Raw genomic sequence first — 18,929 nt, 5'->3', positions numbered from 1 at the left:
TCGTGAGGAAACCTGGACTTATAATTTCAATTTATAAGTTTGAAATCGTCAATCCGCCTTGAGGGAGCGTGGTGATTAATCCTCTAACCTTCTCCATGTGAGAAGAGGCCTTTGCTCAGCAGCGGGCTCCGATAAGCTGATGATGATGATGTATTAGATGAATATCGATTTAATATAAAAGACATCATTACACAAACATCTATGTAGCAATATTTTTAAAATGGTTTTAAAGGAAACGGTCGGGTCTAAAAATGTAATGTGATTGTCCCGGTAACCTTAGAAACGTCTGAACTGATTTAACTTCCGCTTGAAATGACGGTAGATTTAAAAAATTATACGGTTACTACATGGTGCTGCCCGCGACTTTGTCTAGTACATTTGATATATAAATAAAGTATATAATATACATACGTACGCGCGTAAAACTGCAGTTAGTTCATATTGAATGAAGATGTGTCCGTGTGTTTATGTTTAAGACGAGACCTGGACATCAATGAAGGGACACTTGTAATGTTTAATGGAAATAATATAGGATTTCCCTCCTGATACAGATATGTACATGTGTACAACACACACATACACACACACACACACACATACACACACATATATATATACATATTATAAAACAAAGTCCCTCTCCGCGTCTGTCCGTCCGTCTGTTCGCGATAAACGGAAAAACTACAGAATCGCTTATCAAACAGTTGTCCGCACTCGATAGCGTGATTCTCGAGGAAGGTTTTAGTATATAATTTGTTAATGTTTTGTATTTACTTGTGTGTACATTAACGATATTTGTGGAAGATGTCGGGAAGACATGAGCCGTCTGAGAGCTTTTAACGAATAAAAATCTTTGAGATATAACAAATAATATATCGTGGAATTGTGTATCTTATATGGGTCTACAAAAAAGTCCGCGGTTGCATATGTCTATACCTTAAGAATAACATACTATATCCATTTTACAACTTCTAAAAATTGGCATTCCTAAAGCGTTTATTGGAAAGCTATTTACATAAATACGGTATTAAGTCCTTTCAAAATAAATTACTTCATTTTCAAGCCTACATCAGTATTAGTAAATTATTTTTAAATCTTTAAAATCAGGCGCACCGTTTGAAAGTTATCACAACATAAATTTAGTAATTCTCAAAATTAAATAGGCTATTTTATATTTATCGTAAAGAGCCCTTGCGGAGCCGGGGCTGGTTCCTAGTATTATATATAATCAGAGACATTTTTATTTTATTAAATAATAAAAAAAATGTCTCTGTGATATTTTTTCAGAGCTGATACTAAAAGACATCTACCAGCTTTCAAACATACACGACCGGAAGTGACGTATCAGTAGTAGCATCCGGTTAGCCCGGTACAATAGTATCCGGTGATGATTGCTCGTACGAAAGTCCACTTTTAATTAAGATACAAAAAAAATAATGTATTTAGAATATGTACATTATTATATCAATTAATATATATTTTTTATATTAGAAAGATAGAAGACGGGTGTATGACTAAAAATAATGACCGAATTAAAAAAAAAGAAAAACAAGTTCGCAAATGAATATATTTTTCAGGAACTTCAACGTATTTGACGAGGGCTATTCCGAGCTGTGAACATTTGTATAGACGTAGGGAATCTTGGTCATGCGTAATAATTTTTAATCTTACATATATCTATATATATGTGTTTATGTGTGTGTGTGTATGTGTATGTGTGTGTTAACCAGCTGCTTTCAAATCAATTTATAAAAGTTACAGTAAAGTTATATATCACTTATTATAATAAAAAATAAACATTTAAAATTTAAATGTATTTAAGTGAAATCGAACGTAATAATATTAATTTAATATATTACAATAAGTAAAGATTTTTATTTACATATAAATGAATTAATATCATTGGAATTATGAAAATACGCAATACACACATATATATATATTCAAGTCAAATCTGACGTGTCGTATCAGCTGATCTGTCCGGTGGCGGAGTTACGAGGTGACAAACGGACAGACACTTTCACACAAACAAATACACGTTAAGCTTATTAGCTTTCGGCCGTTAATATGTTGAGTCGTGAACGTTGTTTGAGAACATTAACATAGAATTTTTCTCTTAGTTAAATAAAAAAAAAAAACTTGTATTGAAAAATATTAACAAAATTAATCAATTAAATATATATTATAATTACATGTCACCGTACTATCGATACTCTAATTAATTATTTCACGTTCAATAGTACTATAGAATACAATCGTCAGTGTGTTTAACATTCAGTGACGTCACACACATTGAGGAATGTTCACGGATCGATGTATTGTATGTGTGTGTGAGTCGTGGTAGTGTGTGTGATGTTTAACATTCAGTGACGACACACACATTGAAGAATGTTCACGGATCGATGTATTATATGTGTGTGTGAGTTGTGATTTTATATGATTCAATATATTTCTAATACATTATATATAAATAATATCTTTGTACACTTCCTCATTATATAAACTTTGACAGTGTTAAATTCCATGTTCATCAGTTCTAGCAATTCTCTTAAATGGGTTTAATTATCATGTATGTTTTTAGTGTTGAGAGGAATTTAAGCCAGGAGATTAATTTCGCCAATTTGTATAGGCTCAGTTGGTAAAGCCACTGGGACACCACATCCTGGTAGTCGCAGGATCTTATCCTTCATATTCAAAACTTATCTTTTATACATTTTTAACAAGCTGTTATTGTAAAATAATAAGTATGTTCGTACGTCTGGATATTTTATTCACAAAATCAATTTTCAAGTAAGCAACCAATATTTTTTATAATCTTTTCCTCGAAGACAAAACTTTTCACCAATCAAAGTAACATTAAAATCTGCTCAGCCGATCTCATTTGAACCATAACAAACATAGAGACACACATCATGAAAATGTTCTAAATGCAAATCAACAATAAATGTGTCTTCAAGCTCATCCCTTACTAATAGAAGTAGATTAATCAGTAGAAAATCTTCAAATTTTATTAAAGAAATACACACACATACACACACACACACAGACACACATATATATATATACATATATTGAAAGCCTTCCATATTGTACAAATGATAAGTTACATCGATATTACCCGTCGAATAAACATAATGTCGTTTTTAAGGTAACTCATGAATAAAGATTTCTGTGAAACAAAAAATAATACTGTTATTTACCTAATTAACTTTTAACTGACAACGATTAGAGAGGTTCCGGGTTTTACATGTACGTCTTTAACATTTCAGAACCGAAACTGATTTGTTTGATTAATTTTTGAGCTCCTCAAGCCTCCAAACTGGTTTTATTTCATTTTATATATTCAAAGACTGCTGTGTAATAAAAATACTTGTACATTTTTAATAATGAGACAGTGATATACATAGAAGTCGTGGTGGCCTGGAGGTTAAAAGACCCGCCTCTCATACGTGAGGGCGCGGGTTCGAAACCTGGCAAGTACCAGTTCCGAGTCATATGTACTTTCTAAGAGTATTTAGACACCACTGGCTGGAACAGGCTACAGCAAGCCTTGGGGTCTGAATAGCCCCAAAAAAGTGCTGGTGCAGACGGCAAGGGGAAAACCACTGCAAATGTCTTCCCATGAAAATCATGTATACGGATCACTGATATGTGATGACCACGACGAGTCTGGACAACTCTTGCGATGATGATGAATATATGTATATGTGGAAGATAAAAAATACAAAATAGTATATCTGTATGTGTTGATCAAACTCAAAAGTATATGAAGTTTTTTTGACTGGACCCAGAAATTTTTTTGCTCAGCTCGAGTAGATCTTTTCTATTTTATCACAGTTAAGGATACCTTATGTAGACTGTAGTTACAAAGTCGGTTCCATCACGATCTGCTACAGCAAAATTTCATTGAGGCGGTATCTCTTTGGGGATAGTTGTTGGTGGTTTGCTAAAGAACTGAATTTAGAGTACCAAAGCCGTAGATAGTATGAGATAGTCATAGATGAGGAGATGAAGCATACTTAAATCGTAAGAGATTTGCCTGTGCTGCTATACAAGGAGACGGATACAAGTTCCTCGTACTAGATAATAAGCTGACACAATGGACTGCAGACATCGCAGGAAATGCAAAAGCAAAATAATCAATCACAATATCCCCATACAAATGCTGTATTTCCAAAAACCATTTTCAAAGCCATACTCTAAGGAAACCCAAAAAAACATTACAATGTCACATTTCATATTCGGCGGAAGAGAAAACTACACAGTTTAACATAACATATACAAAACAGGAGTTGTATTTATGAATGTATAATTAAAATAATAATGTAACACACACATATATATATATATATATATATATATGTGTGTGTGTGTGTGTGTGTGTGTGTGTGTGTGTGTGTGTGTGTGTGTGTGTGTGTGTGTGTGTGTGTGTGTGTGTGTGTGTGTGTGTGTGTGTGTGTGTGTGTGTGTGTGTGTGTGTGTGTGTGTGTGTGTGTGCATGGTGTGTGTTTGTGTGTGTAATATTCACAAGATAGAACACATCTCAATCAATTAGCTGGGCGAAGTTAAGTTCAAACAAAATTTGTTTACCTATTTCAAGGTCACATTCCTTCCAATGTTTTCACACAGCCCACAGTTTTTCTGTGAGCGTCACGATAAAATAAGATGGCTTATCACATCAGAGATAAGATAACACACATTTTTATTCATCCCACGATAAAATTATCCTCAACGAATATAATTAATATATTATAAAACACACTGAATCTCAGATTTTCTAATGACCAATGAATATATTACATCAATAATGGCAACTAAATCTGCTATTTATTTGTGTTATTGATTTATCAAAATGTCAGGAATGTCACAATACAGGTATCGTGAGTTTAATAGCGTTATAATTAAAATTAATTAACTTTTAATGGATTCATTGAAAACACTATTTTGTTGCAATGCATATTACAAGAACATGGTGTTTTATTATGTTAGACATCGTCGATATTCGTCGCATGATCAGATAATAGATATTTATATTTAAAAAAATACTATACGCACATATGTAATGGAGAAAATAGTTTGAAGTGAAATTTACGAGATGGTCTTTAATTAAATTAGCTTGTAGCTCGCGACACTCATATGGCACCGTGTCGCTAACACGTTAATGGGACGTTCAGCGCTATAACGACATCAAAAGTGAAGATTTGACCTAGCCTCGCCTATTAAGTCCTCCGCAGAACCTGTGTAGTTCACTTACCCACTGTCCTGAGGAAAACCGCTTCCGGACTACATTCCAGACAATTCAATACGCTTAATCCAATTGTTGCCGTATTTTTACACACGTTTCTTGCAATAGAGATAATTTATTGATAAAATTTATAATATATAATGAGTGAAAGGGGCATACCTTACGGAAACTCGGATAAATATTCGATATGATAGTCCATATGTATCTCGATATTAATAAATCACAGCACTGAATATCAAAACACAAACAGTTTTAGCACAAGCGAAAATCAAACCACTGTAATTTTACAAAAGTATCCCGTGTGCGGCGGATAAATGCACTATACAGTGAAAGACGCCATTTTGATTTCGTCAACTACGGTTCATAGACAAAAAATGGCAGATTTATATGTCACGTTATTATAATTATTATTATCATTAATATTGCGAAAAACAAAGTATAATTTTATTAATATCTTTTCTTACTCCAAATAATAACTTTCTTTAATTTTTTAGATATAAAATTTATTTCCTACTTGTTGCCAATTTTTCAAAAGGTTGGTTTATATTTAATTATTTACATATGCTCTAAAACAAAAAATTATAATAGAATTTACCTATACTACTATGAAAAACCGGAAAAGGACAATAATATTAAGTATGTGTACAATTCAAAAATATACTTAAAAAAAAATTATGTATCTTGAAATTGTCCTTGAATTTATCTGTTACATAAATGCGAATTGTAAACTAGTTTCGTACAAGTGGCAACAATAGTGTTGTCAAACTTGATTGAAGCAGCTGTATTTTTACGTGTTTTCACTACATACTTTGTATATTTACGATAATGAAAGTGTAATGTTTAGTAACAAAGCTAAATGTGATAAACGAACATGACGAGCCGTCGTTCAATGCTAGGATCAGCACTGGATACGCTACCCGCCACCATAGATCCCCTACGGGAATTATTCGAGGCCTGTAAAGTAGGAGATGTAGCAAGGGTTAAAAAACTGATTACACCACAATCAGTGAACGCGAGGGACACGGCTGGACGGAAATCGACTCCTCTACACTTTGCTGCGGGTAAATATAGCCGAACAATACTTTATATAGGAGAATGAAAATATTTGTCAAAACAAAGCCAGTGAAAGGTTCTTATTAATTGCATAATTTGTCACGGCTAACCAAATGCCGTGATTTATCTTGTTACTTGTAATTTTTCGTTTATGTAACACTAGTAACGATCACTTCCCTCATTTTAATTGGGAGTATTTTTATTAATTTAAAAGTATTTATTTCTTGGTTCTTTCCAATATTAAGTTTTCAAAAAAAAAAAACTTCTTTACATATAATCGCAAATGTGTCTATATATATTTCTGTATAAAAATGTCCAAAATCTTATAATGCACTAACATTTTTCCGAATGATTTTAAATATTCATTCCTATATTCTCTTAAATAACATTTTCCATAAATATACAAAAGAATTTGTAATTATCCTTATTTAAAATATAGTTATGATCAAGGTACAAGGACAACTGTAATTCAGGACTTATTTTTCGCAGGCAACCCTATACCAACATATTCATAAAGTCTTTTAAATGAAGCAAATATTTTTCCGAATCTGAAAAATATTAGTTTCATTTCAATGAATATAACTCGCGAAAATCTAAGATCTCATTTCATAAAGTCTTTATTATCGTTTAAATTTGATTAAATTATCAGACAAGAGCAAAATGCAACTATAAATTTAACTGCTTATACCTGGCAACCCGAGTTATGACTGGAAAAGAAAAGGCAACCCAACGTTTGCACATTTTATGTGGTTCATGCTTTCGATTAGTATGGAAATTTTTTTAATAGTGAAAACGGTGATATATATTTAAAAAAGAATGTTTTTTTAATTATTTATTAGTCATATCCTGGACTGAAATTTATTAGGCAACCCATGTTTTATCAAATAAGCATCTCGGTGAAGGTAGTTTTATATCGGCTATCCTATACTATGACATCATACCCTTTAATCATTTATGGTAATGGTTTTGGAAGTACTCGGGAAAATTGAATAACATAGTCATTACTGTCTATATTATAAATATACTGTCTATATTATAAATATATATATATATATATATATATATAATTATAATTTAATTTCTATTTATATTTAGTGTACCAGGCGCTTAACATTAGACCACATTTTGGTGATTTCGTCTTCAAGTCCTGCTTGTTTCGATGAATTTTTCATTAAATTTCTTTTCTCATTTATATAAAAGATCAACATCGCTTTAATGTTTAAAAGATATATATATATATATATTTACATAGTATAACTATTAGTGTTCTGGAGTCCTGAATTAATCTCATCATACAATTCTGGTTATATCTTATTTTTATCTTAAATAATATACTATCAGTGTGTAGATCTGTGTGATACTGGTAACGCTCTGTATGGTGTATTTTTTGCAGACTTGTGGTAAGGGTAACGTTTATCTATTATTATTCTCGATTTTAGCGTCAAGATGGCCGCTTAATGTAAATAACATGGCGCCAACAGACTTATGCCATATAACATGTGTATTCAAGGTTACGGACGCAGAGAAGTGGTAGAGATCCTTATAGCTGGTGGTGCGGCGCTGCAGGCTCGTGATGAGGGGGGACTGCAGCCTCTCCACAACGCGTGTTCCTTCGGCCATGCGGACGTTGTTAGGGCTCTGCTGGCGGCCGGGGCTCCGCCGGCTGCCAGAGATAATTGGGGCTACACACCACTGCACGAAGCGGCTGCTAAAGGAAAAGTTGATGTCTGCATAGGCGAGTAATGTTCATAATCTTGTACCGTTTCTTTTTGGTGCAAAATGGTTTTCTTGCTGCCTACTGAATCTTTCTTCCTCCAGGTCTTCAACTCTTTTTTGTTTATTTTTCCAGCACTTCTCCAGCACGGCGCTGATCCGAACATACGGAACACGGAAGGCAAGACTCCATTGGATCTAGCTGACCCAGCCACCAAACCGGTTCTGACAGGTCGGTAACAGAATTCGGTACCATGGTCCAGGACAAAATATTGATTGAAATATAAAATCCAATGTCCATAATATTGGAGACAAAACAAGAAGTGATTATTAAAGATTTCTTTTACAAAAATTGTCCTTTTCCCACTCTTTCCTCTCTTTCCTCAACAATCAAGGTCGGCAACGCATCCGCAACATCTCTTATGTTGCAGATGTCCATGGGCGTGTGACTACCTCCCATCAAGTAGGCCGTCCGCTCAAAATTTTACCAGCCTTTCAAATATTTCAGCTAGAAACCAATTGATATTATGAGTGCACCTAGTATTTATTTTCTTTCACGGTTCAAAATGATGATGATCACCAGTTCGTGGTGAATATTACAATACCCGCTTCTCACCCAGGCGAGTACTGTGCGTCGGACGTGTTGGAAGCAGCTCGTTCAGGAGCCGATGACCGTCTAGCGTCACTCCTGACTCCCCTCAACGTGAACGTTCACGCCAGTGATGGCAGACGTTCCACAGCCCTGCACCTGGCAGCTGGATATAATAGAGCTAGAGCTGTAAGACTTCTGCTGCAGAGAGGCGCTGATGTCCACGCCAAGGACAAGGGGTGAGCTCCTGACATTGAATTATTGATTCGTATATAAGAAACAAACTATCCTTATTTCTATCCTCCTACATAAGGCTGTACATCATGAAATTAGAAATTGAAACTATCTAATAATATGCATTCAACTAATACTTACAAATATAGAATAAATTAAATACTAACCTAACCTCCATAGTGGAAACCTTTTTGGTCAAATCCGACTCGCGCTTGGCCAGTTATATAGACACATTTCTTTTTTTTTTAATAAAATTATGTCATATGTGATGTGAAAGTTGATTTAGCAATATTTAGTCGTCCATGAATACATTAAGATGTTTTTAAAGAAAGTCAATACATATATATGCCTCTGCTAAATACATCTTATATAATGTGAATATTAAAACTATTATATTATCATAAAAATTTAATTCGAGCAAGTCTCTTTTTAAAACTTCAACACCTGTATATTCCAGAGGTCTGGTCCCGCTTCACAACGCCTGCTCCTACGGACACTACGAGGTCACTGAGCTGTTGGTGCGAGCTGGTGCTGATGTGAATGCTACGGACCTGTGGGCCTTCACTCCGTTACACGAGGCCGCTAGCAAGGCCCGGCTGGAGGTATGGAGTTGCTCTGATCATGTCCAAATGAAGGTATTTTTTGGTAATGCCATGGCACTCAAATGCCATACCAGAATAAGGCTTTAATGATATCATTAGATTATAATGAAGTATGTGGCTGAGATCAACAGCTGAATCTGTTATATATATATGTATATATAAATAAGCAAAAATTATCTATTGTTTATTACTAACACGTATTGTCTTAAACATACATACAGCCTATAATAATGCGATCGCGCAGAGTTAACCACTTTAAAAAAAAAGGAGTATAAATTTGATAAACTAATATTTTCGTATGTACTGCGCGTGTTTTGTGATTTTAAACTAACCACCCCCGAGGTCTCGGTTACTTCTCAGCAGCCGTCACGAGACGAGCCGCTCGTCGGGAGTGTGCTGACTGAAATAATGAAACAGCGTACAGGACATAGACAATATTAGTGCTTCATTTAAATGAATACTCTAAAGTCTGAAGCCTCAGATCTCATTAATGTATATAATAAAATAATACAAACAATGACACCCAGGTTTGCTCGCTGCTATTGAGTTCGGGTGCCGATCCGACCCTGGTCAATTGTCACGGCAAGTCAGCCCTGGACGTGGCGCCCGGACCCCAGATCAGAGAGAGACTAGCATGTTAGTATATTTGCCTCATGATTGTTGACTATAAAACATTATATTTATTCTCAAACGCCTGATCATTTTTACTGAGCAATTAGTTGGTTTTGAATAATTTTGTTTATTTATAGAAAGGAGATAATTTTGTTCTCATATAATATATATAGTGTTCATTGCAAAATCTGTTCCTATTCAAAACAAACAATATTATTATGTCAATTTATAGCAAAGAAAATCGTTAAACCAGAATTCTATGTTTAATGTGAAGGAACGACTAACAAAAAAAAAATGTTAGTAGTCAGCAAGTCCAACGAATTGAGATAAATTTTGTAAACAATATTGCATTACATATATGTCTTATATAAAATAATATCAATAACATTAATAACAAATTTTTATTTTTTGTACCATTAACTATATATTTCTATAATGTTCATCAGTGGAGTACCGAGGACAGTGTCTACTAGAGGCTTGCAGACTGGCTGATCCTGCGAGGGTCAAGAAACATCTCACATGCATAACACAACCTGTAAGTTGGGGTATACTATGTATATATATCTTTAACTCCTGATTATTTCCACTGAGCAATCAATAAGTTTTAAATAATTTTGTTTACATCATTAGTATTGGAATTTGTTAAAAAAATATATTTTAATACAATTCTTTTACCACACTTATGTGTTGATAGTATTATTAGTTATAACAATTCTGATATATGTAGGTATATGGATGTTTTATTTTCTTTGTAATAGAATTTACTGAACCGATTTGGATAAAACTTTCCTATAATTTACACCGAGAATAGATGACTCTTAAGGTCGGTTAAGTAAAATAATAAATTTCTGGGCACAATATTGAAATATTCAACACAAGCCACAACTTGGGGACCAACATGCCTATATTCCATCCCCAGGAACTGCCTCCTCTATGCTCTCCATCCCCCAGCACTGAGAGGATCGCAGAATTAGCAAATTTCCATCATCAGGCTACAGGAGATAGACCACTACACTGTGCAGCTGCCAGTGTCTATCCTAAGAGGAAACAGGTCAGTTCCGACCTCATTAACATACGTTCTGAAAGAAGAATATGGGATGGGAAATACAAAGAAGATTATCAGTATATTCTTCTGTTCTAGATGTAGTTATTAAGATTGTTATAAAAAAAAATCCATTGAGCATTAAGAGATGCTCTTTGATTTTGTATTGTGTATTTGTTTTTCTGTTGGTTACATTAAACCGACTTCATCTATTGAGAAACTTTATAAGAAACAGCTTATATGTATAAACACACACACATAGACACATTCAGCCACACACACACACACAAATAAATACACGCACATTAACACAACGTCATAAAAATATTCGTTCGCCAGGTAATGGAGATGCTAATAAGAAAAGGCGCGAGAGTCAACGAGAAGAACAAAGAGGGACAGACGCCACTACACGTAGCGACGGAGAGCTCGCACCTGGACGCCATGGACTTGCTGTTGAGGCACGGTCAGTACGCCACTAACCAACAAAATAAAAACCGAATGAGACCAAACTCCACAGCGTTCCATGGATTCACCGGGCTGGCGCCGGGTCCATGGTTGCAGGGAGAGGAGCTTCGACAGAGCCTGGGACTTGCGACCCAGGTGTAGGTTTAAGGCCCTATCTAACGAATTACCGCTCGGCTCACCGTCCGAGCTCCTCTCTCCTAACCTAATTTGAAAAGGATAATATTCAAATAAAGTCATAGACTCAGGATTCGAACTAGCGACCTCGGATACCTCATTTTAGCTGCTTTACCATCTAAGCTAAAGTCAAGTCAGGAGGTGACTCGAGTTTTGCTTACAAAAATACTATCCATTCCTGACTTACTATATAGAAGTAACATACTGGACGTAATTATAAGAATCTATTAATGCATTTTTTATATTAAAATTGTCTTTAGATATTTTAAGCTCGACGACTTCTCCGTCGTATCTAATTGTTTAATAATAATATTGTGATAAAAATTACATTCCAGGCGCTAAAGTGAACGCCTGTGATGGCAGAGGTGAGAGCGCGCTGGCTATAGCCGCGAGGAGGGATTCCCCGGCGGCGTGCCGACTGCTACTGGCCTGTGGAGCGCACGACACGGAACATGACAACACCTGTGATAATGATGGTTAGTAACACACACACACGCGCGCACACACACACACACACACACACACACACACGTGAACATAACCTGAAATACAAATGACAAGCACACATACAGGCGAGAAGACATAGTCACGTGAATGTCACTAAACATATAGAGACATATTTTCAAAGATCGATAGGCAACACGCACACTAACACATAAATAGGAACACACACAGACATTATCAGGAATATAAATTACAAGCACACATAAACGTCACACAACACACACAAGATATTATTCGATTTTCAAAATCAAAAAACATAATCGAGACTAACTGAGATTATTTGACATTGATAAGGCAATGGGAATGACACTATGAGCCCCACTAATATCCCCAGATGCATGTACAAACGCAGCAGCTCTTCGTCTCCTAGAAGCAGCTAGGACGGGTGACGTGGAGACCGCCAGGGATATCCTGGACGCTCGCCCCAGACTCGTCAACTGCAGGGACGTGGACGGACGACACTCCACACCCCTCCACTTCGCAGCTGGGTAAGTATTGGATGATCCACCAGGTGGTAACGCATTGGTCGCTGTCTGACATCAGCTCGGGTTAGACTGAGTCTGAGTGGTATGTTTGCTTTTCACAGACTCAGCGAGTCTGGTGTGAGAATTTAAGACGAGCTCATAACTCTTATCTCCCCTTATCTCCCCTTATCTCTTGTTATCTCTTACTAATATGCTATATCGATTTAGATTAATCTTTTCCTGTATTATACCCAGATACAATAGACTGCCGCTAGCACAGCTCCTGCTGCAGAGGGGAGCTGATGTTCACGCCAAAGACAAGGGGTAAGTAATACTCTATGGAACACACACATATATATATATATATATGTGATATTAGACCTTTTAGATGTATCTGAAAAAAAAAATTGTTTAGCTAATAAAAATCCTACAAATCGAGTTAGGCCAGTATTGTGTCCTTGTCCAAGTAATTGAAAGACGATATTCTAGAGGTGGCAGATCAAATCCTGCTTTTTCGCAAGAAACTTTCATTGTATATTATCATTTTTTAAATTTTATTTATCATATTGTGTTCCCAATAAAACATTTCTTGCAATAGGTTGGGTCAGAAGAGCGACATATGTACATTAAAAAAATTACACTCATTCCAGAGGTCTGGTCCCACTTCATAACGCCTGTTCTTACGGACACTACGAGGTCACTGAACTCCTGGTTTCGGCTGGTGCAGGTGTGAACGCCGCAGACCTCTGGAGGTTCACGCCTCTGCACGAAGCAGCTGCGAAGGGAAAGGCTGATATTGTACGACTCCTGTTGAAGGTTGGTGAAATGAAGGAGAGAGATCCAGTCATTCCTCTAGACAAGAGATTGCAGGAGAGAAACAGGTCTTAAGAGAAGATCTAGTGTGGTATTTAAATATGGAGGTTATTTAAAATGAAAAATGTTTAGAGAACTTATATGTAACTAATTAATTACAAATGAAATACATCTTTTTCATGGTGTGTCAACTGAACCAGTATTTCCCAAAGTGGACGATTACGCCCCTTGGGGCCGCTAAGGCCTAAAGCGTGGTAAGGGACCCAGAAAAAGAAATGGGGGCGTTGTGTGAAAGCCGGGGGGTGATTTGTAATTTCCTTTAGCTAGGATAAGTTATAGTGGTTTTTCGGTAGCTCAAAATATGGGACACTAAAAGATACTTTATTGTCAAAGTCTTAGAAAAAATAATTTTTTGGAATCTCTGTCCTGATATGTGAAGTAATTCCTCTATCTCTTTCTAGCACGGAGCTGATCCGACCCGGCGGAACAGAGATGGACTGACTCCGCTGCAGCTGGTGCGGCCAGGTGATGGGGAAACAGCTGATGCCCTCAGAGGGGACGCCGCGCTCTTGGACGCAGCCAAGAGAGGGGATCTGGCGAGAGCCAAGTGAGATAGAAGATCATATAGTGTGTATTTGTTTGTGTAACCGGGTCAAATATAAAAATTAATCGGTCCCTACGTCCACAGAAAATTAATTACTCCACAAAACGTCAACTGTAGAGACGCTCACGGCAGGAATTCGACCCCACTCCATCTTGCTGGTGAGAAGTTGTTCTACATTCAAATAATTACGTTATACTCTTTAATGCATACTAAGAGGTGTCTTTCTCCGACCTCTTTAAGGTCTCTATATAGAACCCAACCCATGTATCATATCATATATCACATCATATCATATCTTACCATATCTTATCATTATTTTCCAGCTGGTTATAACAACCTGGAAGTAGCAGAGGCGCTCCTGGAGGCCGGTGCAGCTGTGTCCGCCCGTGACAAGGGTGGTCTGGTCCCACTCCACAACGCGGCGTCTTACGGCCACGTGGAGTTAGCGGCGCTCCTGCTACGGGCGGGGACTCCCCCCAACGCCGCCGATCGCTGGGGCTTCACCCCGCTGCACGAGGCCGCTCATAAGGCGAGGACACAGCTGTGTGCTCTACTGGTGAGCGGCCGGCTTTTACAACGATATTACGATATTTGTATATAGAATTGTATATATTTATATATAATAGTTATTATTTATTTGATGTTTTGAGATTTAAACATAGTGTATATATATATATATATATAATCTCATTGTCAACATATTCACCAGTTGGCACACGGAGCGGACCCGTTCCTCAAGAACCAGGAGGGTCAGACAGCGCTGGAGCTGGCCGGGGCGGACGACGTGCGCTCGCTCCTGACGGACGCCATGACGGGAGGGGCCGGGGCCTCCGCGGGTGCGGAGCCTCACGAAGCCCCGCCCGCACCTCTACCACCCCCGCACGCGCCTGTCTTATTACCCAGCGGTGATACATTGCCGTTACCACTTCCGGTCAGTGGGGATATATATTATATTACATCGAAACTCGTGTGTTTTAAGGCCAATGAAAAAAAAAGAAAATATTCATTATCATACTACAATTCTTTTTCTAAATTTTCATTCATTGGGCTTCTTTTTTGTTTATAAAACCTGGCAACACTGACAGACCATTGGACCTCCTTGCATTGGTCATTCAATTCACTATCTTTAATTATACATTGTGCCGCAATTCCAATATATATATGTAACCTGTTTGTCCGTCGTCTCCTCAGGTCCTCTGTAGCAGCTACTGGTCCGAGGGGTCCCGCGGGTCCCTGGAGGAGGCCGCCGGCCGCCCAGCATCAGCTCTTTCCGCTGACTCCTTGCATGCCTTCCTAGCTAAGTGAGTTACTATGAACAGTCCCCTACTACCGGTTCGCCTTACTAAATACGGGGAAACTGACAGTGTTTTACTTATAAGCCTACGTTGATACTATCACGTGTGACTATATATATATATAGTGACACGTCGTCTGGATATGTGACAACTTATTTAACTGTCACCATAAATTAAACACGTGCAATCCATTTGCAGCATTGGTCTGGAACAGCTGGCGTCTGTTCTGGAACGGGAACAGATCACGGTGGACATCCTGTCGGAGATGTCCCACGAGGACCTGCGGGCCGTGGGCGTAGCGGCGTACGGTCACCGACACCGGCTGATGAAGGCGGCGCGACAAGGAGTGCGCGGGACAGGTGCGGGTAGTGATAAAGATAAAGAAAGATAGATAAAGATATGCTGCCTTGAAGAATAACAGTGCGTGGAGTCCTCCGCGCGGGAGGAGCGATATTTCGTTATGTTGAAATGAGAACAGGAAGGAGTGGAAATGATTGTAAAGGAAATTTTAGTGTTTGTTTAAGACGAGCTTTACTAACATTACTTAGGCACTATTCCCTCTCGCTCTGTCTCTTTTTACCCCCCCCCCCCCAATTAGTATCTCATGTTATTGTATAGTTTTTTCATAGACCACATATTTATTTTACGCCCTTTGTTATTACCTGTTGTGCTGTATTTTCATAAATAAAAATAATATATATATATATATATAATGTGGATTATTATCTAGAGTGGTACGGTGGGACCACCCTGGTGGAGGTGTCTCCTAGTGGTGGGGAGTGTGTCGTCGAGGGGGAGGGGAGTGTGGAGGGAGAGTACGAGATTCTGGAGAGGGAGATGCAGGCCTCGGTCAGGTCGCACAGGGACCACGCGGGGGGACAGTTCACGAGATACAATGTAGTGCGGGTAAGACACACACACACACACATCTCCAAGCTTCTTCATATGTCTAAATATATAATATATAAATAAATAAAATTAATCGCTTCAGATACAGAAAATAGTGAACGGTCGCCTCTGGGAACGCTACCAGCACAGACGGCGGGAGGTGTCGGAGGAGGCGGGCAGCGCCAACGAGAGGATGCTGTTCCATGGGTCGCCCTTCATCAACGCCATCGTGCAGAAGGGATTCGACGAGAGACACGCCTATATAGGTCGGGACATGTACACGGAACAAAATACTCACGCTGTATGTGAGCACTAGAGCTCAGTGCGTGAAGCGGCTGTAACGTGAGCCGGGGTAGCGAGTTCGAAACTTGGCGCCGATGAATTCTTTATTGTTTAAACTATCTGTTTTAACTATAGTCCATGTATTAACTATATATATATATATATATATATTGGTATGTTTGTCCTGAAGGCGGCATGTTCGGCGCCGGCATCTACTTCGCGGAGCACTCGTCCAAGAGCAACCAGTACGTGTATGGTTTCGGGGGCGGGTCCGGCTGTGTCGCGCACAGGGACAGGAGCTGTTACGTGTGTCACAGGTACGGACGGACATACATCACACACACGCGCACCGGTTCTGACCGGTTTTGTTACGAACAAACAGCGACATCTATAATCTGTGGCTTGAACTCCAAATAAAGCTGTCATGCCTTGATCCCTCGAACTAAAAGCAGTGAATAAATAACTTATATGTGGCTTACGTTACAACAGAGCCTCACTGAAATCGGTCGAGTAGTTTTCGTGTGATAGCGCAACAAACATACACACAGGAAATTACATACAGAATAATCTAAGTATATGTTTCAGTTGTCTTTAACGTAAACGTCATACCGACAGTTAAACCGTTCTTTGAAACAAACATTGCTTTGCAACTATATTCTCTTGATAGTGACGTCATCAATTCTTCTCTTCTCTTCTGTTCTGTTGCAAACTACCCTCAGTTTGAACTCCACTAGAATATTTAAAGCATACTATATTTTTCGGACGCCACGTGTTTATTCAGACCTCCACGTCGCCTGTCCGCGGTCACGGTTGATGCAAAGGAACCGAGATAGGGACTATTCACTCATAAACTTACGGCGGAACATGCAGCTTGGTACAAAAATGATTCCATAAGGTTATAAACGACACGCCAGAACTGTTTCAGCCACTAGCTAACTGACATCCCGTGATGTGCAGACAGATGCTGCTGTGCCGCGTGACCCTCGGCCGGAGCTTCAGTCTGTCCAGCGCAATGAAGATGGCTCACGCCCCGCCCGGCCACCACAGCGTGGCGGGGTCCCCGGCCGCCGGCGGGCTCTGCTTCCCCGAGCACGTGGTCTACCGCGGGGAACAGGTAAGGAGGGGGTGACGTCATCGGTGACGTCACAGCTCAGTGAACGATCTACGTCCGTTGTTACTCGTATATACTTATGCTGGTAATTTTGGTCCGTATAATGGTATCTGGGTTTGATTTTCAACGGGACGGATTTTAATATGAGATCCGCTCAAATATGGCGGGTGGAGTGGAAGTGTCAGAAGGGCCAAAATAACGTCATTTAGTATGTATTAAAAATTTATGATTTTGAAGTCTATTTAATACATTTATCACGGTAAAATTTATTTCTAACTTTATATACATATATATATATATGTATAAAATCTTTTCCAGGCTTATCCTGAATACCTGATAACGTACCAACTGGTGAGAGACGGGAGTGAGGGAGGATGAGGGGCCTGAATCCAGGGCCCTTCACCGACGCCCCCACCAACGAGGCCCTCGGGGGCCCAAGATTTTAAGGAACGAAGATCGTTAATCGATTATTTATTAAACAAATAGTGTTTTTTTTTTTATCGATGCATCGCCCGGAGGCGGACATTTCTGTGAACCGAAAGTATTTTCAAGTATTAATAGGACGTCTGTATATTTTTCCTTGTATTTTTCATTTTAATCTCTCGTCTCCTAAGTGTCCATAGTATTAAAGGCCAATCCTATTTTAAGCTAGTATAAAGGAATCCTAGGATAGATTTTAATTAATAAAATATTATGAATTTAATTGTTTTGTTCATTTGATATTTTTTGTTTTCTCATATATATATATATATATATAACAACACACACACACCTATATATATATATATATATGTGTGTGTGTTGTACACATGTACATATCTGTATCAGGGCGGAACTCTTATATTATTTCCATTAAACATTACAAGTCTCCCTTCCTTGATGTCCAGGTCTCGTCTTAAACATAAACACACGGACACATCTTCATTAAATATGAACTAACTGCAGTCTTAACGCGCGTATTTCTATGAGACCGCTCTAGTGTTCAGAGACGGTTTTATTTCCTATGAAAACATTGTTCATAATAAATGACGCAGACAAAGTTGCTTGAGTTACATGAAACAGTAGCACATATTTATGCAGAGTATAAACAATGTTTTAAATTGAGCCTCCATGCAAGATTCACTCCGGCCGCTCTGAGAATGCGTTTCTGACACCTGTCAGTTCGCAATGACAAGCGATAAATAATTTATAATAAAAACTCCTTCGTGTCACCTACACGTAGTGTTCGTAACAATATTA

The 18,929-nt window shown here is 38.1% G+C and overlaps 2 protein-coding genes across 3 annotated transcripts in view; one reads left to right on the top strand and one right to left on the bottom strand.

Moving 5' to 3' along the window:
• Positions 1–5,590, bottom strand: part of LOC116776988 (serine/threonine-protein kinase 10) — a 29,013-nt gene extending 23,423 nt beyond the window's left edge. For both annotated transcript variants that reach the window (XM_032670320.2, XM_032670318.2), the window contains exon 1: positions 5,405–5,590. The gene's annotated coding sequence lies outside the window, so the exon portion shown is untranslated. The remainder of the gene's footprint in view (positions 1–5,404) is intronic.
• A 390-nt stretch (positions 5,591–5,980) lies between these two features.
• LOC116776781 (poly [ADP-ribose] polymerase tankyrase) lies at positions 5,981–18,393 on the top strand. The gene is made up of 24 exons (XM_061529240.1): positions 5,981–6,306; positions 7,809–8,033; positions 8,148–8,243; positions 8,632–8,839; positions 9,292–9,436; positions 9,964–10,072; positions 10,495–10,583; positions 10,968–11,099; positions 11,430–11,553; positions 12,065–12,205; positions 12,568–12,721; positions 12,953–13,021; positions 13,348–13,513; positions 13,972–14,117; positions 14,199–14,272; positions 14,438–14,670; positions 14,824–15,045; positions 15,306–15,415; positions 15,608–15,768; positions 16,140–16,315; positions 16,401–16,563; positions 16,770–16,896; positions 17,537–17,693; positions 18,009–18,393. The coding sequence occupies exons 1-24, from the start codon at positions 6,117–6,119 to the stop codon at positions 18,066–18,068; spliced, it is 3,477 nt and encodes a 1,158-aa protein (XP_061385224.1). The 5' UTR covers positions 5,981–6,116; the 3' UTR covers positions 18,069–18,393.
• Positions 18,394–18,929: the final 536 nt, after the last annotated feature.

The sequence above is a fragment of the Danaus plexippus genome (assembly GCF_018135715.1).
Source record: "Danaus plexippus chromosome 29 unlocalized genomic scaffold, MEX_DaPlex mxdp_37, whole genome shotgun sequence".
In the NCBI taxonomy this organism is placed as follows: domain Eukaryota; kingdom Metazoa; phylum Arthropoda; class Insecta; order Lepidoptera; family Nymphalidae; genus Danaus; species Danaus plexippus.
The sequence above is the reverse complement of the archived record's forward strand: the minus strand, read 5'-3'. Positions and strand labels throughout refer to the sequence as shown.